General features: G+C 41.4%; 1 protein-coding gene and 1 pseudogene across 1 annotated transcript in view; both read left to right on the top strand.

The window, feature by feature from the left end:
- Positions 1-27,071, top strand: part of CNTNAP5 (contactin associated protein family member 5) — an 880,239-nt gene that overhangs the window by 487,738 nt on the left and 365,430 nt on the right. The window contains exon 8 of the mRNA XM_027082570.1: positions 7,340-7,604. Coding sequence (XP_026938371.1) covers positions 7,340-7,604 — 265 coding nt within the window. The remainder of the gene's footprint in view (positions 1-7,339; positions 7,605-27,071) is intronic.
- LOC113607247 (UBX domain-containing protein 2A pseudogene) lies at positions 10,624-11,440 on the top strand (annotated as a pseudogene).

Raw genomic sequence — 27,071 nt, 5'->3', positions numbered from 1 at the left:
ATTTAGACTGTTAAGTGTAGAGTGACTTCCTTTTGGGACAGTGAAAGACCCTGTAGATCTTGTAATATATTCAGGGAAAGAGAGACCATGGCAGCGATACTGACTTTCTTGCAGTCTCATCTATAGGATCAGGGCTGGCTGCTTTACCTTGAAGATTTGACCACCATGGTGCATCCCTGTGTCATGGGATACTTTGCATCAGTTACAGTCAAAAATGTACATTTAATGACTATAGACTGAAAAGGAACAGGATCCCATTTACGTGTATAACTTATAAAGCCCTGTGCTTAGCGCATTGTTTTACAATGTTGGAGAAATCTTGAATGCATGTTGAAATCCCTACTGAATTAAATCTACAGTAGAGTGGAGAGTCTGAGGCATGGAGTGTCCTTCTTCACGGGGATGGGATGAAAGTTGAATTAATGGATTAAGCTGGTATATAGGGTAGAATACAGTCTGTTGACTTTTTGCTGCTCTCTGTTTTGACGCCTTTCTCAAGTACATTGTCTTCTCTCTCTTGTTTTAACAATTTTGTCATCTTTAGAACTGAAGTATAGTTGATTTACAATGTTGTGCTAGTTTCAGGTGTACAGACACACGCATACACATACATATATATATATTTCAGATTCTTTTCCCTTATACGTTATTACAAGATACTGAGTATAGTTCCCTGTGTTATACAGTAAATCCTTATTGATTATCTATTTTATATATAGTAGTGTGTATATGTTAATCCCAAACTCCTAATTTATCCTTCTCCCACCCTTTCCTCTTTGATAACTGTAAGTTTGTGTTCTATGTCTGTGGGTTCACTTCTGTTTTGTAAATAAGTTCATTTGTATCTTTTATTTTAGATTCCACAAATAAGTGGAATCACATGGTATTTGTCTTTCTCTGACTTACTTCACTTAGTGTGATAATCTCTAGGTCCATCCATGTTGCTGCAAATGGCATTATTTCATTCATTTTAAGGCTTGAGTAATACTGTCTTCTTGCATGCTCTTTCTAAGTCATTGCTGGGGACTCCCTCAAATGCTGTCTTGAGAAGGATTCTGGAGTCACAAACGGCATTATTGAAAATGATTCAATAGTCCGTGTTGATTTCAAAAGTACTACTTTTTCATTTAGCTAATTTCTTCTTTCTCTCCATTGTGGTGAATGGGGCTGAGTATCAGTGCCTCTTGACACTTTGGCATTTCTGCCAGCAACCAGCACAGCTGAGATGGATGTGGAACGGGGCAGGGGGTGCTGCACAGCAGTGTGACAAACAGCTCAGCCCGGAACACTCACATTTGTCAGGAGAGTTGGGTCAGATTGGGTGTAAACGGCGTTTCCCATCTACTCCCATCTCTCTCTCCTACTTGCCCTTGGACCTACCATTGGAGAACAGAGCAGGGAAGTGCTCTAAAAACAGAGAAGTTTTGGACAGCTCAGGCAGCTGCATGGACACAAGGGCAACAGAGGACAGCATGAGGGAAATGTGGGAGACGGAGTGGAGAGCACGGCCTGCAGTGATGTGGAGACACCGTCCAAAGACAATGCATTTCCAAGTTCTCCTGCTCCCTGTTGAACAAAGCATTGATCCCCACACCTGGCCTTACCTTAACCAGTGAGGATCCCTGAAGCATTTATTTGAAGTTCTTGCCACCAGGATCTTGCTGGGGACCTGGAGTGTCCCCTGAGTGCCTCTCAAGGGCTTCTGGGTTCCCTGGCCTATTTCAAAGGTACTGGGGCCCATTAGACTTTCAGTGGAATGCAGGGGACAATCTCAGTTCCTCTAGACCCCCACTTTCCTGAGGACCATCCTCCATGATTGTCTATCCAGAGAACACTCACAAAATGGCTTGAGTCGAGCTAAATATTGGACTTTTTAAAGGGTTTTTTAAATTGAAAAATAGCTGATTTACCATGTTGTGTTAGTTTCTGGTATACAGCAAAGTGATTCAGTTATACATATATATATATATTATTTTTCATATTCTTTTCATATGGTTTTTTACAGGATATTGAATATAGTTCCCTATGCTCTACAGTAGGACTTTGTTGCTTATCCATTCTAGTTTGCATCTGCTAACCCCAAACTCCCAATCCATCCCTCCCCTGCACCCCCTCCCCCTTGGCACCCACAAGTCTGTTCTCTGTGTCTGTGAGTCTGATACACTGGATTTTAAATCAAGCAGGAAGGGGTGTTTTACAAAGTCCTGGGCTTCTACCTTCAGCCTTGTCACCTTTCCCCCTTCTACACAGCCTCAAACTTTGGGTACAGCTTTGCTGTGGCAAATTGTTACCAGAGGAGGTGACACTGACCTCAGGAAAAGTAAAGGGCAAGAAGAGTTACTGCTACTCCCAAGTTCCCTGTGGGAGCATTTGTGATTTTATTTTGTTTAAAAGACAGCCTTGCCTCAGTTAATCTGCCATAAGTGGGGATATTTCATCTTGAAAGGATATCAACCAGAAATCCAAAAATGCAGATTAAGGGGCAGTGGGGCATGGAGGAGAGAGAGCCAGGTGCTTGCTCTGGGCTGGGAGCAGGTGGTGGCGGAGAAGGAGGAGGAGAAGACGAGCAGGATGCAGTGGCGACGTCCTCACTGGGGTGATGGTGCAGGTGCAGGTGCTTGTGCGGAGCTGCCTGGCTGAGTGGTGCCTGGTCCGGGGTCTGCAGCACTGCCGATTCTCTCCCGGGGGCAGGGGGCGGGTGGGAAATTGCTGAGCAGGTTGATGAGTGGCAGCAGCAGGAGCCTGGAGCACGAGTACAGCTGCACCATGCACCTGCTTGATGACAGTGAGTACACCTGCACCATCCAGGGAGATTCAGGATGGCAGAAGAGTAGGTAGACGTGGAGTTCATCTCTCTCCATGGATGCATCAGGAATACATCTATAGATGCGACAATTCTCGCAGAACACCAGCCAGAAACTAGCAGAAGACCTTGGACACTGGAAAGGACTATAAAGATCCTTGCATAACTGAGATGAGCGACTTGCAGAGTCTTGGCCCCTCGACCAGAAGTCGGGCCTGAGGCTCTGGAGTGGGAGCACCAAGTCCGGAATGCTGGGCCACTAGAGAATTCCCAGCCCCAAGGAAGGTTAATCACCGAGAACCCTCACAGAGGCCTCTATCTGAATCCAAGACCCAGCTCCACCCAACTGCCAGCAGCTCCCAGTGTTGGACCCCTCACACCAAACAAGAAACAAGAAAGGAACACAAACCCATCCATCAGCACACAGACTACCTAAAGTCATACTAAGCTCACAGATACCCCAAAACACAGCACTTGACAAGGCCCTGCTCTTCAGAGGGAAAAGACTCAGCTCCACCCACCAGAATGCAGATACCATTCCCTCCCATCAGGAAGCCTACACAAGACACTGGACCAACCCCACCACCAGGGGCAGAGAACAGAAGCAAGAGGAACTATGACCCTGCAGCCTAGGGAAAGGAGGCCTCAAATACTGTAAATTAGACAAAATGAGAAGACAGAAAAATATCCTACAGGCAAAGGAGCAAGATAAAAACCCACAAGACCAAACAAATGAAGAGGAAACAGGCAAACTACCTAAAAATTCAGAGTGGTGATAGTAAAGATTATCCAAAATCTTGGAAATAGAATAGAGAAAATACAAGAAATATTTCACAAGGACCTAGAAGAACTAAAGAGCAAACAAACAGTGATGAACAACACAATAACTGAAATTAAAAATACTCTAGAAGGAATCAATAGCAGAGTAAGTGAGGCAGAAGAACAGTAAGTGAGCTGGAAGATAGAATGGTGGAAATAACTGATGCATAGCAGGATAAAGAAAAAAGAGTGAAAAGAATGTAGGACAGTCTCAGAGACCCCTGGGACAACATTAAGCACACCAACATTTGAATCATAGGCTTCCAGAAGAAGAAGAAAAAAAGAAAGGGTCTGAGAAAATATTTGAAGGGATTATAGTTGAAAACTTATGCAACATGAGACAAGAAATAGTCAATCAAGTCCAGGAAGTGCAGAGAGTCCCATACAGGATAAATCCAAGAAGAAACATGCCAAGGCACGTATTAATCAAACTAACAAAAATTAAACACAAAGAAAAAATATTAAAAGCAGCAAGGGAAAAGCAAGAAACAACATACAAGGGAATCCCCATAAGGTTAACAGCTGATCTTTCAGCAGAAACTCTGCAAGTCAGAATAGAGGGGCAGGACATATTTAAAGTGATGAAACAGAAAAACCTACAACCAAGATTACTCTATCCAGTAAGGATCTCATTGAGATTCAACAGAGAAATCAAAAGCTTTACAGACAAGCAAAAGTTAATAGAATTCAGCACCATCAAACCAGCTTTACAGCAAATGCTAAGGGAACTTCTCTAGGCAGGAAACACAAGAGAAGGAAAAGACTTACAAAAACAAACCCAAAACAATCAAGAAAATTGTAATAGGAACATACATATCATTAATTACCTTAAATGTAAATGGATTAAATGCCCCAACCAAAAGACACAGACTGGCTAAATGGGTACAAAAAGAATACCCATATATATGCTGTCTACAAGAGACCCACTTCAGACCTAAGGACACATACAGACTGAAAGTGAGAGGATGGAAAAAGATATTCTTTGCAAATGGAAATCAAAAGAAAGCTGGAGTAGCAATACTCATATCAGAAAAAATAGCCTTTAAAATAAAGACTATTACAAGATACAAGGAAAGACACTCTATAATGATCAAGGGATAATCCAAGAAGAAGATGTAACAATTGTAAATATCTATGCACCCAACATAGGGGCACCTCAATATATAAGGCAAATGCTAACAGCCACAAAAGGGGAAATCAACAGTAACACAATAATAGTAGGTGAATTTAACACCCCACTTACACCAATGGAAAGATCATCCAAACAGAATATAAATAAGGAAACATAAGCTTTAAATGACACATTAGACCAGATGGACTTAATTGATATTTATAAGACATTCCATCCAAAAACAATAGAATACACTTTCTTCTCGAGTGCACACAGAACATTCTCCAGGATAGATCACATCTTGTGTCACAAATCAAGCCTCAGTAAATTTAAGAAAATTGAAATCATATCAATCTTCTTTTCCAACCACAACAGTATGAGACTAGATATCAATTTAAAAAAGCAGATTAAAACAGCAATGGGATATCAAAAGCAAGCTGGTAGATGTTTTTTTTTTAACAGTGGTACCCAGTTCAGAGGAGGAAGTTCTCAGAGATGGCTGCCAAAAACCTCCATGTCAGACAAACATAGGTTTGTCCCCCATTGTCACTGCTAAGGAGGACTCTGGCTTTTGTCAAATCACCTAGCTTCTCCAAACCCAATCTGTGCATTTTTTAAATGAACACAGTGTCATTGTGTAGAATACATGAGATATGCACGTTAGCACTTAGCCTAATGCCAAATGCAGTATAAACTGTGGGCAATTTCTTGATGGATATCAAGGGCCTTACCCTTTGACACATTAATTAACTTCTGGGGATCTAGCCTAAAGAGAAGAACACATCTAAACAACTACAAAAAATGATCAATGCAAGAATATGCTCATAGCGGTGTGCTTGATGAGTGCATCATTAGAAATGTACTATTGGGAGAAGTTTGTTTGGAAACTGCTATTTGTTTTCAGAAATGCAGGACTGTCACTAACAAATATATTTGGGACCTAAGGATGTTTTTTTCAGGATTATGAGGCTGTACAACCTGAAGGATTAATCTGTTCTAGGACTAGAAGCTGTCCTAGGTATCTAACCCCACTACCTGGCCACTTTACTGCAAAGTTGAATTCAGGCAGCCAGGCAAGCCAGGGCATTCCTCTTTCAGAAATCCCTGTCTTTTTTTTTTTTTTTTTTTTGCAGAAGTGGCACTGGCTATGGAAATAGGTGGAGCTTAGCCTCTTTCATTGGGATTGAGAGATTTACAGGGAACATGGTGTGTCTATGAATAGAACAGACTGTGTTTGCCAAGGGGGAAGGGGAGTGGAGAGGGGTGAATTGGTAGTTTGGGATTAGCAGATGCAAACTAGTACATATAGACTGCATGAACAACAAGGACCTACTGTATAACACAGGGAACTATATTCACTATCCTGTAGTAAAACATAATGGAAAGGAACATGAAAAAGAATGAATATATATATATATATATATATATATATATATATAACTGAGTCACTTTGCTGTACAGTGGAAATTAACACAACATTGTAAATCAATTATAATTCAATAAAATAAGTTAAAAAAAGATGTGTCTATGACTATTTAGAGGAAAATACAGCATTACACTTACCTGAATAAGCTCACTGCATTGTTATAGAGGTTGGCTATAAAAATTACAAATGGCTTTCATATTGTAACACCTATTCATAATCTAGATGGTATTCCAGGCTTTCTCCTATTCATCTAGTAAAAGTGACTCCAGCACATGGCTCAGCTGGGCACATGTATACATTTGTCTATTTTCCTGTAACTTCCTCAAGTAAACTCGGACCCATTTTCCCTCACTTATGCAAAGGATAATCTTCTTCCACTTCTTCCTGCTTCTAGTCTACACACACTTAATACTCCCCACTTCTGTTCCTCTCATGCATCCCCCCCTCGACTTCCCATGTTACTAAAAATACTCTTAATACATTAAAAATCTGGCCAATGTCACTTTACTGCTTCTAACTTTGAATGATAACTTTGGCAAGCATAAACTCACCTGCTTTATGGTCCATGGTCCTCTCTGTCTCACTGCAAGTTCAGAAATGACTCATTCCCCAGGGATGCCATTTTGCTAATTTTTCCAAGCCTTTGCAAACACCATGCCATCTGCTGAGAAGGCTGACCGGGCACTCACTCTTGTCTTTCCCCACTTCCTTCCAGGAAAGCATCGCCTCCCTTGTGAAACCTTTGCTTCTTTAGCTATTTCTTCTACCAGGCTGCCCTGGGGACATTCCATATTGTAACAAAGTTTTCTCATACATATCTCTTTGAAAGGTATCCCAGTGCTTGGCACTTAGTTGACTTGCAGTACAGCATTATTCAATGAATGAATGTAATTAGTTTTATCTCTGGATCCCTAGAAACTTCTGATGCTTCCCATGCCCCCACCCACCCTGGGTCTTGGATGACCCTCTTTGCAGATAGCACCATGATGTAGAAAAAAGAATGGAAAACAATCTTGTGGGTGTGTCTGAACAAAGCTGACATATTTTTCCCTTTAAGATCTTGCTGCTGTATGTAAAATGATCCTGAAATTAAGGTCAGCTCCAGGTGGTTGTTTATATCAGCTGTCAGATTGCAGAATAAAAAATGGCTTTTATATATTTGATTTTTATTGTTTTCCAGGGCAATGTCACATTTTCCTGCTCCGAACCACAAATTGTTCCCATCACATTTGTCAACTCGAGCAGCAGTTATTTGCTGCTGCCCGGCACCCCCCAAATCGATGGGCTCTCGGTGAGTTTCCAGTTTCGAACGTGGAACAAGGATGGTCTGCTTCTGTCCACGATGCTCTCTGAGGGCTCAGGGACCCTGCTGCTGAGCCTGGAGGATGGAACCCTGAGACTCGTGATTCAGAAAATGACCGAACGTGCAGCTGAAATCCTCACAGGTACTGTCCACTGACAACTTCTATGTCGTTTCTTGTTCAGCCAAGTCGATACGTGTTTGAGAATCTGACCAAAACATACAGGCTCCAGCTCCCAGGGGTGTGAGATGACCAGTCTTCACAAATTTACTCTAAGTCTGAAGAGCCAACATTTGTTTTCTTTTTTTCTTCTTTTATAAATTTTGTATTGGAGTATAGTTGATTTACAAGGTCGTGTTAGTTTCAGGTGTACAGCAAAGTGATTCAGTTATACATAGACATGTATCTATTCTTTTTCAGATTCTTTTCCCATCTAGGTGATTACAGAGTATTGCATATACGTCTCTGTGCTATACAGTAGGTCCTTGTTGTTTATCTATTTTATATATAGCCGTGTGTATCTGTTAATCCCAACCTTCTAATTTATTCCTCCCCTCATCTTTCCCCTTTGGTAACCATAAGTTTGTTTTCCAAGTCTGTGAGTCTGTTTCTGTTTTGTAAATAAGTTCATTTGTATCATTGTTTTTAGTTCAATATATAAGTGATATCATATGATATTTTTCTTCCTCTGTCTGACTTACTTCACTTAATATGATAAACTCTAGGTCTAATCATGTTGCTGCAAATGGCAATGTTTCATTCTTTTTTATGGTTGAGTAATATTCCACTATATATATATATATATATATATATATATATATATATATATACACCACATCTTCTTTATCCATTCATCTGTCAGTGGGCATTTAGGTGGCTTCCATGTCTTGGCTATTGTAAACAGTGCTGCAATGAACATTGGGGTGCATTTATCTTTTCGAATTACAGTTTTCTGTGGATATATGCCCAGGAGTGGGACTGCTAGATCATACAGTAACTCTATTTTTAGTTTTTTAAGGAACCTGCATACTGTTCTCCATAGCAGCTGCACCAATTTACATTCCCACAACAGTGCAAGAGGGTCCCCTTTTCTCCACACCCTCCCCAGCATTTATTATTTGTAGACTTTTTGATCATGACCATTCTGACCAGTGTGAGGTGACACCTTATGGTAGTTTTGATTTGCATTTCTCTAATAATTAGCGATGTTGAGCACCTTTTCGTAAAAGTTTTTAAAATTGTTCTCAAAAAGCTGAAGATTGGAAAGTACTTTCTTTTATAGCAATAGAGTATAGGTCCTAATGTATAGCAACATGGAATAGATGTATGAATAACATCCTGACTCTTCTATCTGCCATTCCTTCAACATGGAGCCATGGAATTTTCTCCCTCCTTCTCTACTTGTTATCTTACTGATGTCCCCTGTCCTTCTGGAAGCAATGTGTTCACTTAGTGACAAGTACTTACCGAGGTCAGACCACCTGCAGGCATTGGATTGGGGGCTAAGGCAGGCTGCTAGGTCAACAAATCCTGAGAAGCCTTCCTGGCTCTACAGCCTGAATCAAACTGCCTCCTCTGTGCATCCTGGACCAATATCCATCCTGGATTATAGGACACTGAATCATTTATTTAATTTAAATGTCTTTCTTCCCCCACTGGACTCTGAGTTTTGTTATGCAATTAAATTAGAGGAAATTGAGTTAAGTAAAGGATGTGACTTAATAGTCAAGATCAAGTCAGGCTATGGGAAAGCCTCTGATGTCAATGGGTGAACAAAAAAGCCCATTGAACCTGTTACTGAACCAAACTTGGGTCCGCTCACCCATGTACAGTAAAGCCAATCTACTGACACCGAATTGTGGTGAAGGAAAGTATAGATTTTATTGCAGGGCACCAAGCAAAGAGAAGGGGCAGCTCATGCTCAAAAGACCTGAACTCCCCAATAGCTTTCAGGTAAGGGGTTTTAAAGGCAGTGTGAGGGAGGGAGCTGCAGGGTGTATGATCAGCTTGTGCACAGTTCTCAGATTGGTTGGCATCAAGGTGAAGTTTCCAGCATCATCAATCTTCTGGTTTCAAACAGTCTAGGGTCTATGTTGTTGTGGTCAGCAATTTTCATCTGGGGGGTGGTCAGCTTCCTGTAAAAAAAAAAAAAAACAAACCTTTGGAATATGTGTCAGACCTTTATCTTTATCTTTCAGGGAACTGGGAATTTGGTGATTCTGCCATGTGGCTGATTTATAGTCTAAATTGTTACCAGTTTCCCAGCCCAACAGCTATTCTTTATTTTTACATCTTCACATTCCTAATCATTAACTACTTTTTTTTCCTAATCATTAACTCTTGAGCAGCCTTTTGAGCCTCAGTGTAGGTGTGGGAGACTAAAGCAAAAGCCTATTACTTCAAAGGAAGGGACACAGGGTCTTGTATACAGTTTCAAACCTCTGGAAATAACAGAAGGGCCTGGATCTGTGAGTCAGAGAGGCAGGTTCCAAAAGCACCTTTTCCCTTTACTAGTTAGTCTGGGGCCCTAGATGAACTTAACTTTGTCTCCCATGTAAGTGAGAGTGCATTTGTTATCTACAGCTGCGTAACAAATTATACCAACATGTTTTAGTTGAAAACCGCACATGTTATGTCTGATTTTCTAAGAGTCAGGAATCCAGGAGCCCTTTGGGCAATTCTGGCTGCAGTCAAGTTGTTGGCAGGGGCGACAGTCATCTCAAGGTTCAACCGGTTCTAACTCTGCTTCCAGGCTAACTCATGTGGCTGTGGGCAGACCTCAGAAGATCCAAACTTATCCCCACGCCCTCTCCAGAAGGCTGCCTCATTGTTAGGGCAGCATTCTTACCCCAGAGTGAGTGACCCTGGAGAGAGTGGGAAAGAACCCCCAGGACAAAAGCCACAGTCTTTGTATATCTCATCCCATCCTTTTCATCATATTCTATTCATTAGAAAAAAGTGAATAAGTCTAGCCCTTGCTCAAGTCAAAGGGATTACACAAGGATTCAGATACTAGGAGTCAGAGCCAGCCTCAGCACATGCTCGGTGCCGGCAGCAGTAACCAAGGGAGATGAGCAGGGTCCCAGCAGCATGGCCGCCGAGCTTGAGAGAGTCTGGGGGAGGCAGTGCTCCCTGTCTGAGGGGCTCCAGCCCAGTGGCCACACCAGGAGGAAGACAAAAGAGAATGAAAGAAGCAGATAATCTTGAAAGTACAAAGGAAGAACGGGTTTGTGAAACAGGATCTGACCACCAACCTCTTAGTGACAATCAGCAAACAAATTGGGACTATTTTGTTGACAGCCTTTTTGAGGAAACTCAGAAGGTTGGTGTCAAATGTTTGTCTGCCACTGAACAAAAGAAACTGGTAGGTGTAAGTACGAAATTATGGAAAAATGGATTCACAGTCAGTGATGATTTCAGAAGTTATTTTGATGGTGCAGCTCAGCAGTTTCTGAACTCCATCAAAAAAGGGGAATTACCTTTGGAATTACAGGATTTTTGATAATGAGGAGGTTGATGTTAAAGTTGAAGATAAGAAAAATGAAGTATGTATGTCAACAAAGCCTGTGTTCCCGCCCTTCTCAGGACAGGGTCACAGACTGGGAAGTGCTACACCAAAAATTGTTTCTAAGGCAAAGTGTATTGAAGTTGAGAATAAAAATAAGTTGTCTACTGTCTCACTAAACAGTCTGGAACCCATCACTAATATACAGATCTGGTTAGCCAATGGGAAAAGGAGCGTCCAGAAATTTAACATTTCTCATAGGATAAGCCACATCAAAGACTGCTTCGAAAAACACCAAGGATCTCAAAGAAGTCCTCCCTTTTCCCCGGCAAGGGCTCTTCCTTTCCTCAAATTGCTAGATGAAACACTCACACTAGATATTAGTACTCATGAATCACTGGGGTCCATCTTAGCATCTACCTACAAAATGAGATTCAAAAAAATGCTTACATCACAAGACTGTGACCATGATTAAATATGATCTAAACCCTTTAGCACAGTGTTGAGAAGCTATTTAGCAAATTTCTTTTTCTTCCACACTGACTCAAGACCTCAGGCAAAAACAGGCCTCACTCCTTAGAGTCATAAAAGCTGAGTGAGTTTGTGCAGTCGTGGGGCTTTTGTGAAATTTCTAAGATTTCTAGTCATGGAGGTGAGTTAATCGCTTAGAAACATAACATTTTTCATGTGCAGAGTTATAAAAGTTAAACCTCGATCCTCCTTATTTGAAGAAGAAAAATCGTGAGCTGGCGTTGATCTGTTTCTCTCCAACCGGCGAGATGGTGGAGTACAGAGACTTGTGGGGCTCAGGTCAAAAATGCAGTTTTAATATAGTACAGGCCCCAGTGACACTTTGCTCTAAAGCATTACCTGTATTATTAAGCATGTGTCAGTCCATTAAAATGTGTTGATGACTGAGAGAGAGACTGGTTAAAGCTGCCCCAATATCCAGTAAAGAGGGAGAAAAAAATCATGTTATATTAGACCTGTCTCTCAAAAAAAATCAAACAAGTAAAAGAAAGATTTAAAAACATTCTGATGTCTGTCTCAGAAAACTCTTGCTTGCTTCTTTCTCCAAGAATTTCCCGAAATTTGGAAAATTCAGAAATTTTGGAATTTCTTTTATTTTTCTTTGAAATGGATCAAGGCTTTGTGTCTACTGGCATTGTTCTACCTGGGGGAAAAAGGTAAACAAACAAAAAAATCAGACTAACAAAAAAGTTTTCTCCTCCCATACATTTCTGAAGAACCTTGTTTTCCAAGTACTTGAGATTGTATTGGCTTTATAAGAGAAAAATCTCACATGAGAAATCAGAAAAATAATAAACATTGTTCTAATAATTTTGAGGGCCACTGGTACCTCATGGAAAATAGAAAATAGCACATTATTAATTGAACAGGGAATCCAGCTATTTAAAGATTTACTTGAGAATAGTTCATGTATTTCTAACGTCTTGGGTCTAAAAGAGAAGGTGACCCCTATGAGAAGGTCAGCACATGGATGCCTGGCACATTCACTTCTGTTACCAAAGCTTCATACAGTGTGCATAGTTTTTTTGGGGTGTGGTTATTCTGTGCAGTTTGCATTGGGTATCAGGAAGAGAAGTCCAAATGAAATCGTCCTCAAAATAGAAGGCATCTGAATTTAGTTGTTCTAAGGGATGAAATTTTAGGGAGTTGAAGGGCAATGGTATAATCCCTCCCTTGTATTTTTCTTTATTTTCTATTTTTGTCATCCCCTTTCTTGAAAGCCTTGTATATGTGAATATGAGGCAAAGTCAAGGGCATCCTTTCACTCTAAGTGATATGACAGTAGAACCAACAATTACTGTGGATCTCATGCAGGTCAGGCATTATGCAAGGACCTTGTCATACAATACTACAGAAAAAAAAAAAAAAAAGAGCTCATGAAACATATTAAGTGGTTCTTATTTTACCAACAGGCACAAGGGGAAATTGAGAGTCAGCAATTAAGTTCAAATGACCAAGCAGGTGTTCAAGCTCAGGCCTTTCCTTTGCATCCCCAAGTCCATGGTCACCACAGTGAATCTTGCTGCCCCCCATATTTATTCGTGATATGGTCAGGTGTTTATAAAGAATTCAAATGCAGAGAAACTCTGCTTTAGATGAAAGATGAAACGTACAGTACGCTGTTAACAAAAGTAGCCTATGTAGTATCTAAAGTTGGGTTTTCCCAAAACATTTCACTTGGTGGTCCCATCAATAGACAGATTTGGGGGTTAATTGGGGCTGACAAGGGATTGTGAATCCATTGTCTTTGTAGACTTTTACTGCACTTTAGCTGACATTGCCTATTTAGAGTTATAAAGTAAATTATGCGTATCTATATATTAACATACACGCATACACACACACACACTAATAGTCATTGATATATGTGGCATACTTTTCTCAGACTTTTTTTTTAATGTTTATTTATGTATTTATTTATTTACTTTTGGCTGCCTTGAGTCTTCATTGTGGTGCACAGGCTTCTCATTGCGGTGGCTTCTGTTGTGGATCATGGGCTCTAGGCACATGGGCTTCAGTAGTTGTGGCACACAGGCTTCAGTAGTTGTGGCATGCGGGCTCAGTAGTTGTGGCTCACGAGCTCTAGAGTGCAGGCTCAGTAGTTGTGACACATGGGCTTAGTTGCTCCACGGCATGTGGAATCTTCCCGGACCAGGGCTCAAACCTGTGTCCCCTGCACTGGCAGGAGGATTCTTAACCCCGGTGTCACCAGGAAAGTCCCTCTCAGACCTTTTTATTTGTTTTTATTATTTTTTATCAGGCCCTTTTAAATGCTCAGTGACGATTCCTTAGTAAGATTATCATGTAAGTACGAAGGGTACTAAGTGAAAGCCTAGATGCTTCCAGAGACTTTGCCATGCCTTGCGTAGCTTTTCCCATATTCTCGTCACCCCTGTGCGTCCGATGCCACGTGGAAATCTGGGGGCTGCATGGGAACAGAGAGGAAACCTTCCAGGAGCCCTGCTGCTCCCATGTCCCCTTTCAGGGATCAGAACAGCCAACTGTGCAAATCTTAAATAAACAAAAAAACACCTGGATTTCCTCCTTTATGCATTTCACACTCTAGTTCCTCACCACTTCTCCCCAGGTTCCATGTGTCTTGGGGACCACTTTCTCAGGGCCATACCTACTCCTGGAACGATTGATACCATGTTCTATTTTTGAGGAGCAAATGGCTGCTATTTTTAAAGACTCTTAAAAAGGTGCTTAGAATGTAGATTGTCATTGTCCAAACCAATCTGGATGACTAAGAAAACAGGAACTTGTGCAAAAGTGAAGGAGACCACCTGGTTCATTTCTTTAGACAATCGAGGCAGAGTGTTTTGAATTGCAAGTGAAACATTCAGTAACCAAAAAAAGCTGGCACCACTATAATTATTTTGCAAGTGGCCTGACATTTCAATGTTATTTTTATTTTGCTGATGAGAACGAGAATGAGAATGAGAATAGGAATGAGAATAGGAAGAAAGAAGTTTGGGTCCTTCAGTCCTGAAAATTTGAAGTATGTTATTTTTTATTTTTATTCTTTTTTGTGGTACGCGGGCCTCTCACTGTTGTGGCCTCTCCCGTTGCGGAGCACAGGCTCCGGACGCACAGGCTCAGCGGCCATGGCTCACGGGCCCAGCCGCTCCGCGGCATGTGGGATCTTCCCGGACCGGGGCACGAACCTGTGTCCCCTGATCGGCAGGCGGACTCTCAACCACTGTGCCACCAGGGAAGCCCTGAAGTCTGTTTTTGTCTGCTGTAGTGCTTCTCTAAACATCAAGTTCTCACTGAAAAGCCAATCTGGGCAAAGACCTTGAACTCAGGCCTTAGCATCCAGAACTCCAGCTTAGCTATGCTCTGCATCAATGCAGAATGTGAGTTTTATTCTGTTAGACCTCATTGTCCTTTGTAGCTAAAGGAGAGAGTTGGTCTAGAATTACTCAAGTCCCTTCTAAACCTTCATCTTAGTTCTTGAAGGAAAACAGGAGGTCAACCATGTACTTTATTTTCTTCAAAGAAATCAGTAGCCCCAGAGTCTTCTTTTGAAAACGGGGTAAGTGGCCTAAATTAAGTGTATTCAGCAGGGCCAAGCCCCCTGCCAGAGGTCATGTTTCTCAACTCCCCACATTGTGGTGCATCTGAGGGAGGAAGAATGATAACCTGGGATCCTTTCATACAGTGATTTTTGTGAATGAGATGCTTGGTTGTCCCAGAAAGGCCCTGCATGTTACTCTCTGTGATCCGTATAGAGTTAGGTGCCAAGGAGCTAAATCTGAGAAGTTGTGTTTCGTTTTGTTTTTGCGACGATCTTTTAATCACAGTAGGATACTCTTGTGAGTGTGTATTGATTGGTAGGTAAGGGAGTTATCAGAGTATACAGGACCTTCAATAGTACCGGAGCTATTGCATGTGGAGAGAAAAACAAGATAGAGTCATGATAAGGTTCTTTTAATGTGGGACAGACTTTCTCAGAGATGAGAAGGTTTTTCTAAATATAAATGTATTTATTTTTGGCTGCATTGGGTCTTTGTTGCTGCGTGCGGGCTTTCTCTAGTTGCAGTGAGCGGGGGCTGCTCTTTGTTGTGGTGTGCGGGCTTCTCGTTGTGGTGACTTCTCTTTTTGTGGAGTGCAGGCTCTAGGCACTCAGGCTTCAGTAGTTGCAGCATGCAGGCTCAGTAGTTGTGGCTCATGGGCTCTAGAGCGCAGGCTCAGTAGTTGTGGCGCACAGGCTTTGTTGCTCTGCAGCACGTGGGATCTTCCTGGACCCGGGATCGTACCTGGGTTCCCTGCATTGGCAGGTGGATTCTCAACCATTGCACCACCAGGGAAGTCCCTAGGTGAGAATTTTTATATATTTATGTCACTGCAGAAAACAGAACAAGCCTCAGTAAGATCAAAGGGCAGAAAGGCCATCTAATGGCTTTTCATTAGAGAATATTCTCTCCCGAGTGTTTAGCTGCACAATCTACTGATTTGATATACTAGAGTCATCAAACCCAGAGTGGAATTTTCAGGAGTACGATATGAGTCTCTGCACAACTAAATGGAACCCAGAAGATGGGGAAGGGAGTCTTCACACTGAGAGATCTCAACCTGACAGCAGGGGCTGTAAAATGAAAGCTGGAAAGACAGAAGGGGAAAGCCAATTGCCAGGCACAGAACAGAATCCCAGGGCCAAGGGACACATGATGAGCAAAGATCCAGAAATCAACCGGATGCCACAGAAATGTTTTTAGTGGAGGCAAATGGCTTATTGGAGAGACCATTTCAGCTCCTCCCACTGAGTCCCTAGATACAAGCAACAATGTTCTTTCCACCTTACAATTTTTCAGTAGTTAGACACAGGGCATTCCAGCATTACAAATTACTAAACAATCTGTTCTACGCAGTCATTAATTTTCTATACTTAGTAGAATGCTGGGACTGACTTGTTCTTTCTCTAGCTGAAGATAGGATGAAATTCTAATGGCATAGCCTTTGACCAGCAGCCGTCATGGATGTTATTGGATGATTACTTATCATTGCCTTTGTTTAAATTAAATAAATCCTCCTACAGCTATGGTCCACACCATCCCACTTGTTTTTTTTAGGATTTATCTCAGTTGATATTTTCTCAAGAAACCTTCCCAAAGCAGGCCAGCTGCCCCTTTATTGAGTCTTCTGGTTCTTCTCCTTTGTAGCACTGACTGTAAGTATGTGTATAAATGTATGCATTAGTTTGTTAGGAGTACGATAAGAAAATACCATGGATTAGGTGACCTAACAGAAATTTACCTTCTCGCAGTTCTTGAGGCTAGTTCAAGGTGTGGGCAGGGTTGGCTTCTTCTGAGGGACTCTCTCTTGGCTTGTAGAGGTCATCTTCTCTCTGTGTCCTCACATGGTCTTTTCTCTCTGCCCATCTGTCACCTATTATCCTCCTCTTGTGAGGACACCAGTCATATCGACTATGGGCCTGCTCAGATGACTTCATTTTACCTTCATTACCTCTTTAAGGGTCCTGTCTCTAAGTACAGACACATACTCGGGTACTGAGTGGGGGGGTAAGGATTTCAAAATATGGATTTTGGGGGGCACAATTTAGCTCATAAGAATATGTATTATCAGACATAGAGCACAGACATGTGGTTGCCAAGGGGAAAGGGGGGTGGGGGTGGGATGGACTGGGAGTTTGGGATTAGAAGATGCAAACTATTATATATAGAATGGATAACCAGCAAGGTCCTACGGTATAGCATAGGCAACTATGTACAATATCCTGTGATAAACCATAATGGAAAAGAATATAAGAAAGTATATATATATTAAATTATACACTATATATGTATGTATAACTGAATTGCTTAGCTGTACAGCAGAAATTATCACAACATTGTAAATCAACTATACTTCAAAAAATAAATTATAAAAAGAATGTGTATTAATCATATGTCTCTATAACTGGCTGCTCAGTGTTCCTGTCACCATAGAATGTAAGGATTCATGGGAACAAGAACACTGCCTGCCTTGCCACCACTATTTGCCCAAGGCCTAGTATAACACCTTGCTAATAACAGGCCCTTGCTAATATTTGCCTAATGTATAAGCAAGTGTCTGAATAAACGAACTATTAGAATTGACCTCCAAAACATTTCTGAAGTGTCTCACGTCAACAGTGGAAGAAGAGTTAAATGTGATTTTTAACCATATTCATGTTACAACAGTTCTACAATGCAGAATGTGTCAAACCCAAGAATGAGCCATAATCAGGGGAAGTACTAATCAGATAAAGGCCAGTGGGGCTCCCAGAGGTGGGGAGATGGCAGGGAGAGCTGTGTCATGAAGGATAAAAGTGCTCACCCTATTAATACTTGTGGCCAGATGATTTTAGTCTGCAGTCCTGCAATTCACAGAGCAGCTTCCCCAATATCACCCTTTTTCATAGAATCCATTTGTATCTCACCACCATCTGTACATCAAGTAAACATGGTGACTTGGTGAACCTCATCCTCTGCTTAGATTAAGCTGTCATCAATGCCTCTGTGTTTTAACTAAGATAATGTTGATGAGAAAATCCCATTCATGAGGGCAAACAAATGATAGCCACAGGGCCATGACTGTCACAACAAGCTGTCTGGCTAGGCGCAGAGTTTGAGTTTCGGGAAGACAGATGTATGATGAGGCATTCCGCTTTATGGAAACTGAGACCTGCCATTGCCGAAGCTTCAAGATATCAAGCAAAGCCTGGGAATGTTTACCAGAGGAGAGGTCTCCCGGGCATGTGTAGCTTTTTCAGGCCTGAGTAATGATGATGACTTACTCTTCCTTCTTCTCCATTTCTCTCAAAAGAGAAACAGAGGGAACTGGATTTGTCTTATGGGAAAATAATTTAATAGTCAAAACTTCTGTCATTTCCTTTGCTTGTTTTCTACTTTAATAATTCTTTCATATAATTCACTTTGCCTCTATTTGTTACCGAGCACATGTTCCTATGTCCAGTGCACAGTGAGACCAAACATACCAAAATGTCAGAGTTTGGAGCAGAGAAAGTTTTATTGCAAGGCCATGCAAGGAGAATGGGTGGCTCATGCCCCCCCAAAGCCCCAAACTCCTGGAAGGGTTTCAGCAAAGCAGTTTTTACGGCAAGGTGAGGAAGGGTTGTGGCTGGTTGCTGCAAACTTCTAGGTGTTGGAATCCTTTGTTCTTACAGCTGTTCACCTAGGTCAGGTCAGGATGTTCCTGTAAACCTCCAATAGGACAATTGTTATTCTCCGTTCTGCAACTTTTATCTCTATATGAATGGAAAAGTGTTATCTGCTTAAAGGTCAGAGCCTTGAGAATGGGCTATCCTGTATATTCCAGGCTATGGGCAACATTCTTAACTTGAAGCAAAAGCAATAGAATACAAAGGTTAAGGTAAGAGAAAGAGATCTAATATCGAGTTGGATTTGTTCTTCCCTATTACACATTTAATTCAGGAAGCTTTTGAAGTATCTACTTTCTGCTGATACTGTACTCGAATCTGAGGATGGAAGTATTGCCCTCCGAAAGCTCATAGGCACTGTTGAAAGGGACAGTATTGAACACTGATGATGCAGTAGGGCAGATGCTCAGGGTACAGGGGGAGCACAAGGGAAGAGGCACCAGAAAGGGTGAAAAAGGGAAGGCTTCCTAGGGGCAGGGATAACACAGCTCTGTTTTGAAGAAGGAATAGAATTTGGTCAAACAAAGGAGGAAGGGAAGGATGCCCCAATTAGAGGAGAGAAATAGGGGGAGATCTAGATGTGTAAGACTCCACAGGTGGCTTAGAGTGCCTGGATCACAGAGAGCGAAGGAGCACAGGCAAAAGATGAAGCAGAATTTTGTTCAGGGACACTAGAGTTTGGGCTGTCTCCTAAAGGTGACAGAGAAATATCTGGCTCTGGAGCTGACCTTCATTTTTATCATGTAGACACTGGAGCTGAGCATGCAAGTCCATCCTAGAGACACTATGCCTTCACCACCAACCACGAACATGTCAGTTTGTATCTGACCCTAGTGTATGGCAAACCCAGCTGTTTCCCTCCCAGATGCTGACCAAGGGTTCTGAGGATCCAGGTTATCTTGACATATGAACCAGGCTTTCACAGCTAGGAAAGGTTTAACCTGTGATTTATGGTCTAGATGCCAGAGAGGGCCCTGCTGCTGACACTTGGCAGTGGAGATTCAGCTAGTCTGTTGCTGAATCAATCAAGGAGCCTTTGGAGAGGGTAGGATGTTGCTGTTTTGATGCCGAGGGGTACACCAAAACACGATGCAGACTCTGACCCCTAGGAACTTGTAATCCCCTCGGGGAGATAATACTTACAGAGATGAAGAGTTAATTAATGGTACAAGGCAGTAAATAATACGAGCTAAATGAATAGATCAGACAGTGGATATTATATGAACTTAAAAGGAGAAATCTCTATGTATTGATCTGGTCAAGGAAAGCCTAATTTCTTTATTTCCTGGTTTATTAACTTATTCTCTCAGTCATTCAGTACTTTTTGTGCTGTGCTAGGTGACTGTGATAAAAGTTTAAAAAAATGTGTATATATATATATATATATATATATATTTCCTGTCCCTATAGTTAAGGAAAGGAAGCACGAGGACAAAAACTGGGCATTGGATGTGAATTTGGATAGTGGGAGGACAGCATACAAGTGAAGTAGAGGCTGGGAGAGGAAGCTTCAATTAGCTTAGTGCATTCACTAGGAGCATAATGAATACACTAGTCTAGCTAGAGTAGGGAATTTGTGTAGAAATATTGGGAAATAAGATGGTGAGGACAGATGGAGACTTGATTACAGAGGCATCGATTGTCAAGATAAGCATCTGAGTTTCATTCTCTGGGCTCCATGAGCCACTGGAGGGATTTTTGCTGCAAGGTTGATACCGTAAGTCCCCTACATGTGAACCTTCAAGTTCCAAACTTTCACACATGCTAACGTGGCCTTCAGCAACTTAGTGACCCTCAGCCAGAAGGTGGAGCTAGATCTGCAAGAGGACGACTTCATTAAGCTCCTTGCTGTGCCACGCGAGGAGCTGACTAATGAAGACCTGATAGAATTGGAGGCCCAGAGAAAGGACGAAGAGGGACAAGAGGAAGAAGAAGTAACTGAAGAATCGAAGAGACTCACGATGCAGGAAATGGCATGGGGATTTTCTTTATTTTGTTTTTATTAATTTTTATCGGAGTATAGTTGCTTTACAATGTTGTGTTAGTTTCTGCTGTACAGCATAGTGAATCAGTTGGGATTTTCTTTCTTTGAGGAGGCCCTGTTAGTTTTTGAGGCACAGGACTTGAATGTAGAACGGTACACAAAGGTTGCAGCAGCTGTTCACGGTACAGTCCAGTGCTACCCTATCATCTATGAAGAGAAAAAAAGAGCTACTACCCAGACATCACTGGATCGTTCTCTCAAGAGGGTAGATAGAATTGAATCCAGCAAGGAACCAGAACCTGTGCCATCAGCGTCAGACGTGAGTGACATTGCAGCCTGTCCTCCGTCTCCTATTGCTGACGACCCTTCAGCTCTACCATCTCCCACCTCCCCTCCCTCCTCCAGTCAGTAACTCTTCCTGCCTGTTCACTTGATGCCAGCCCCTGTGTGCCAGCTGTTGTACTATACTGCTGTACTTTTCAAGGTACTGTACTGTAAGATTAACAATGTTTCCTTTATTTTTGTGTTTGTTTCTTATTATGTGTTTGTTCTTATTTGTGTGAAAAGTATTATAAACCTATTACAATACAGTACTATATAGCCGATTGTGCTAGTTAGGTACCTAGGCTAACTTTGTTGGGCTTATGAACAAATTGGACTTATGAACGTGCTCTCAGAATGGAACTCGTTCGTCTGTAGAGGACTCACAGTAATAACCTTGCTCTCTAGATAGTTCAAGGTGTCCTGTACCAGAAAGAGGTCAGAGGCTGGGAAAAGAGTGAGGCCATCAGAAAATTCCCAGCTCCTGTGATAAGGGATAGAATCAAAGTTGGAGAAGAAATCTGAAGAAATATGTGAATTCAAACCACTGTGTGTAGGGAAGGGTTAATAGAATTTGATAATTGATGGATAAATAGTCTCCAAGAAAAGCAGGACTCAGGACCTAAATTGTGGTATAATGGTACTAATAATTGGAATATGCTCTTTTATGATGTGATTGACATTTTAAGACTGCCTTATTCAATTATTTAGATATTCCCCACTTTGTTCTCTCAAAAATTGAAACTACCTTTGAACTATTAAGTAAAGGTTGGTATGAAGGGATATGGAGAAACAGCTGAATTGGGTTTTCTGGGGAAGATAAAGCCTAGAAACTTCCAAGTCAAGCCAGGCAGCTGTGTCTTTATTTTACAGATGGAAAAGCAGGTTGAGGGAGATTAAGAAATCTGTCTAAATTGCTAGAAATTATAAGTGGCAGGGTCTTGAGCAAGGGTTAACAGGCGAGTAAAGGCATCAAGGAGATTTGTAACAGGTCATTTCCGGGGTTGGAAATAGAGTCCTTCGGGGACTCTGCTCTGGCCTGGACTGTAGCTCTGTGTGTCCTGGTGTGGCTGTATGCCTGATGGTTAGAGGTGCTGGGACAGCCACCGGATTTCAATGTTTCTGTCTTCAAACCGTGAAAAGAGATACTGAAATAAGATGAAGGCTGACATGCAAAGATCTGTTAGGAATTGGATTGAGAATGAGAGAAAAATAGAAAGGGAGGGAGACATGAAGCAAGCCCTTGCTTTCTGAGACTCTGCAATCTCAGAATTATTCCCTGAACCCAGCAGTCCTCAACCAAGGGAAATTCTCCACCCCCATCTACCCCGGCCTCCTGTTCCCCAATCCCATGCAGGGGACTTCTGGCAATGTCTGGTGATGATCTTTTTTTTTTAAGCACAAACCTAACTTTATATTTCTAGCATGGCCAAATAATGTGCTAAGCATATCCATATACATTTATCATTTTATTCTCATAAAACTCTAAGGTTGGTGGTGGGGGGGAATTTTTCCCTTTATTTATTTATCTTGCAGTACTGTTGATTTACAACATTGTGTTAGTTTCAGGTGTACAGCAAAGTTATTCAGATATAAAATACATATAGAACCATTCTTTTTCAGATTCTTTTCCATTATAGGTTATTACAAGATAGTGACTATTGCTCCCTGTGTTTCACAGGAGGCACTTGTTGGTGTCTATTTGATATATAGTAGTGTGTATATGTTAATCCCAACCTCCTAGAGGAAAGCATGGACAGAATACTCTTTAACCTAAATCACAGCAATATTTTTTTTGATCCATCTCCTAGAGTGATGGAAATAAAAACAAAAATAAACAAGTGGGATGTAATTAAACTTAAAAGTGTCTGCACAGTAAAGGAAACCATAAACAAAACGGAAAGACAACCTACAGAATGGGAGAAAATATTTGCAAACGGTGCAACCAAAAAAGGGTTAATTTCCAAAATATACAAACAGCTCATATAACTCCATGTCTGGTGATGTTTTCCGGCGCTGGGGATGGGGACATCCAGGGAGTTGGGGATGGGGGCATCCAGGGATTCAGGGATGCTGCTAACCATCCTACACAAGAAGCGTAGTACAGAATACCACACTCTCAACAAAAGATTATCTAGGCCCAAACGCTCAGTGCCAGAGTTGAGAAACTCTACTTTAAGGGAAAATGTTACTCCTATAAAAAAGTTTAGGCCTTCAGCATATTGCTTAACTGCTTTTAGTGCCAATTTCATCAAATGTGAACTGTAAATTACTGGAAAGGTCCCATTATAAAAAGTATTAAAAAAACACATGAGGGGCTTCCCTGGTGGCACAGTGGTTGAGAGTCCGCCTGCCGATGCAGGGGACATGGGTTCATGCCCCTGTCTGGGAGGATCCCACATGCCGCGGAGCGGCTGGGCCCGTGAGCCGTGGACGCTGAGCCTGCGCGTCCGGAGCCTGTGCTCCGCAACGGGAGAGGCCACAACAGTGACAGCCCGCGTACCACAAAAACAAACAAACAAAAAAACCACATGAGATGTTGGTAATGATATTTATCTAGAAAAATAAAATCAAAGTAGTAAAAGCGAGAATTCCAAGGTCAGACCTAAGCGGACATCATTTTAAGAAAAAAAAAAAAGTTGAATTGTGCCTTAATCCTTCTTAGAAGCTAGAAGTTCCACGAAAGGACAGGACCAAAGTTTGAACTCAGTCTTGTCAAAGGGGAAGTTGCCTTGTGAGAATAGAAACTGGTGCAGCCACTTTGGAAACACTCTGGCAGTTCCTCAAAAGGTTAACTACGGAGTTACCATATGATTCCGCGATTCCACTCCTAGGTGTACATCTAAGAGAACTGGAAACATAGGTCCACACAGAAATTTCTACAAGAATGTTCATAGCAGCATTATTCATAATACCTGCAAAGTGGAAGCCACCCAGGTGCCCATCAGCTGGCAAAAGGATAAACAAAATGTGGTCTCTCCACACAATGGAAAGACATTCAGCCATACAGATAGACTGATACAAGCTGCTACCTACGATGAACCCTGAAAACATTATGGGAAGCAAAAGAAGCCAATCACAAAAGGGAATATGATGTATGACTTCATCTATATGAAATCTCCTCAGTCGGCAAATCCACAGAGACAGAAAGTGGATGAGTGGCTGGCACAGCTGGAGGTGGGGGCCTGGGGAGATTGGAGACTGATAGCTAAGGTTTCAGCATTTCTTTGGGGGGCTCCAGACATTTTAAAATTAATTGTGATTGCTGCCTAACTCTGTGAATATACAGAAAAACATTGAACTGCATTTTACATAGATGGAGTGTACAGTATGTGAATTTTATCTCAATAAATCTATTTCAAAAATATAAGTAAATAAAAGCAAAGGTGAATTCCACAGCAGAAAATAGAAGTCTGCAGAGGTAATTGGCCATCAGAGCAATTCCTGGAGCAGAGCAGGGCTAGCTTTGGAAGTGTGGAGAGCAGAAGCAGAGCATCCTGCGTGCCTGAGAGCTCAGCCTAGGTGCCCGACCCTTTGAATCCTGCCTCTGTGGTAGCCATAGGACCCAGGGCAGCCTCGCCAATTTTCTGTTTTAGCATCTACAACGTGAGGACTATAAAGCTTGGCCTCCAGGACTATGGTGAGAACTAGGGATTCTATATTGAAATTATATACTAGGAAAGTATAATTATATACTTTCAATTATATATTGAAAGTGCCTGGCACATTGTAGATATTCAATACTGGCAGAGTGTATTATTAGCTATTTTTACAATTGGGCTGTGTTTCACATTTCAATTTGCAAGTTCAATTGCAAGGATGGAAAGTGTCTTTTTTTCTTTTTTTCCATGAAGAAAAACTTCTAAGCCTATTTAACCCTCTCTGTGAGAGACCTTTTATACTAATGCCTTAGGCTGAATTCTGGGACCAGGAAGCAACCACTTTAAGTAATGGGGGCAAGACGTGGAAAAGAATGAAAACTTTCCCTATCCTTTATCTCAGCCTCAACAGTTTGTTAGTTTTGAAAAAATGATTATAAACGTCACACACTTTTTTAGAAACTTGGCACATTCTAGTACTCTGTATAAGAGAAAGGAATCTGTGATTCTATCATTCAATATCGTTCCAGTATTTCTGTAGTTATTTTTAACAAAATGTGAACTGTACCACATATACTGTTTTTCACTTTTCAGGATACCCATATCATTCCTGGAATTATGATTTTTAATGACTATATTATATTCCACGTTATTATTATTACTACTAATGGTAGAGAAAATTTCATTTACAATAGTGACAAAGAGGGTGAAATACTTGGAATAAATTTGACAGGAAATGTGCAAAACCATAGAAGAAAAATGTTAAAACACCCCTGAAAGGCACTGAATAAGACTTGGACAAATGTAACAAGATATCCCATTCTTGGATGGGATAACTCAACATTATAAAGATATCATTTCTCCCTAAGTTAAATTACAAATTTAATACAATCTCTATAGAAACATCACAGTCTATTTCATGGCATTAGATGCATTATACTAAAATTCATACAGAAAAACAAAGATTCAGGATTATGTTCCATGTTATTGAATACACTGCATCTGAATTATCTAACCTACCCTTATTGGAAGTATTAGTAGTTGTGAATTTTTGCTATTAAAAATGATGTCGTGAACTCTCTTCACCATAAACCTTGTTTGCAGCTCTGTTACTATTTTAGGATTACTTCTTCAGAATAAAATTCGTAGAGATGAGATATGATATTTTTATATGATATAAAATATCATATAAAATATCATATAAAATATCATATAAAATATCATATATGATACTTTTAGCGTTTTTGATACTTGTTGGTAGATTGCCTTCTAGAAAGAATTACCAATTTTGAAATTGCCTGTTTCCCTCTATATCCACTAACAGAGACTATAATTGGTTTTTATTCTTTCCCAGTCTGGGAGATGACAAATATTATTTAACATCACATCAAAGTTCAGAAATTTTATGTTTGTCGTCATCCAATAATCTTTCCAGAACCAAAGTCCCACATTTTCAACCTCAGCTTTTCAATCATATGAGTGTTTAGCACCCCAAAGGGGTCCTCAATACTGTATTTTTTCACCCCGAGAGGTTTTTTCCCCAAGAAGGTGTTCCTGGCCTCAAAGGTAACGCCTTCCTGTTCCTTTCATTGAGAACTTCTAGTTTTTCAGAGCTCCTTATCTCAGGTTTTTGAAGGAAAGCAACCTGATGGAATTGATTTTCCCTAATTTGTGAATAATTAATAGCACTTAAACCTGTACCTTTTAAAGAGCATTCTTAAAATATAAATCTGGGGCTTCCCTGGTGGCACAGTGGTTGAGAGTCCGCCTGCCGATGCAGGGGGCACGGGTTCGTGCCCCGGTCCGGGAAGATCCCACATGCCACGGAGCGGCTGGGCCCGTGAGCCATGGCCTCTGAGCCTGCACATCCGGAGCCTGTGCTCCGCAACGGGAGAGGCCACAGCTGTGAGAGGCCCGTGTACCGCAAAAAAAAAAAAAAAAAATTCTGGAAGAAGCTCCAGGGGTGTGATCTTGGATCCGTTAACAGAATGAAGGGAAAAAGAGAGCCCAGGTAGAAGCAGATTTTTAGAGAGGGATCTGCCAGTTCGCTTGCCTTGGAATCTATGCCCAGGTCAGCTCCTCTGAGCCAGTCTTATTTTTCTTAGCTTCTTTCCTTCCTCTTCTGAAACCTCTCATGGATTAGTTCCCAACCTGGGCTGTGCAATTGAAGTTCTGGGGGTCTTTGAAACTTCCAAGGTCCGTGGCCACCCCCAGAAGTCTGTCTTAATTAAGCTGGTATAGGGCCCAGGGGCCCGTCTTTTCAAAATCTGCTCAGGTAACCCCTTTGTGTGGTCAGCAGCAAGAACTACTGTTCGAATAATTCTAAAAGCTAAGATTTCACACAGGCTCTCCCTGCAGGGACTAGGGACCATGTAGGAAAAGATCAAAAGAGATTGAATTAAAAGGAAAAGCAGACCAGAAAGAAAAAACAAAAAGAAAAAGAAAACAAACAACTGACCAAGCAAACCCTTATTAAGTGATGCTTTTAAAGACAGAAATGTGGATA

The sequence above is a fragment of the Aethalodelphis obliquidens genome, unplaced genomic scaffold, assembly GCF_003676395.1.
Source record: "Aethalodelphis obliquidens isolate GAN/ISIS:26980383/991018 unplaced genomic scaffold, ASM367639v1 scaffold47, whole genome shotgun sequence".
Taxonomy (NCBI): domain Eukaryota; kingdom Metazoa; phylum Chordata; class Mammalia; order Artiodactyla; family Delphinidae; genus Aethalodelphis; species Aethalodelphis obliquidens.
This window is presented reverse-complemented; position numbering and strand designations above follow the sequence as displayed.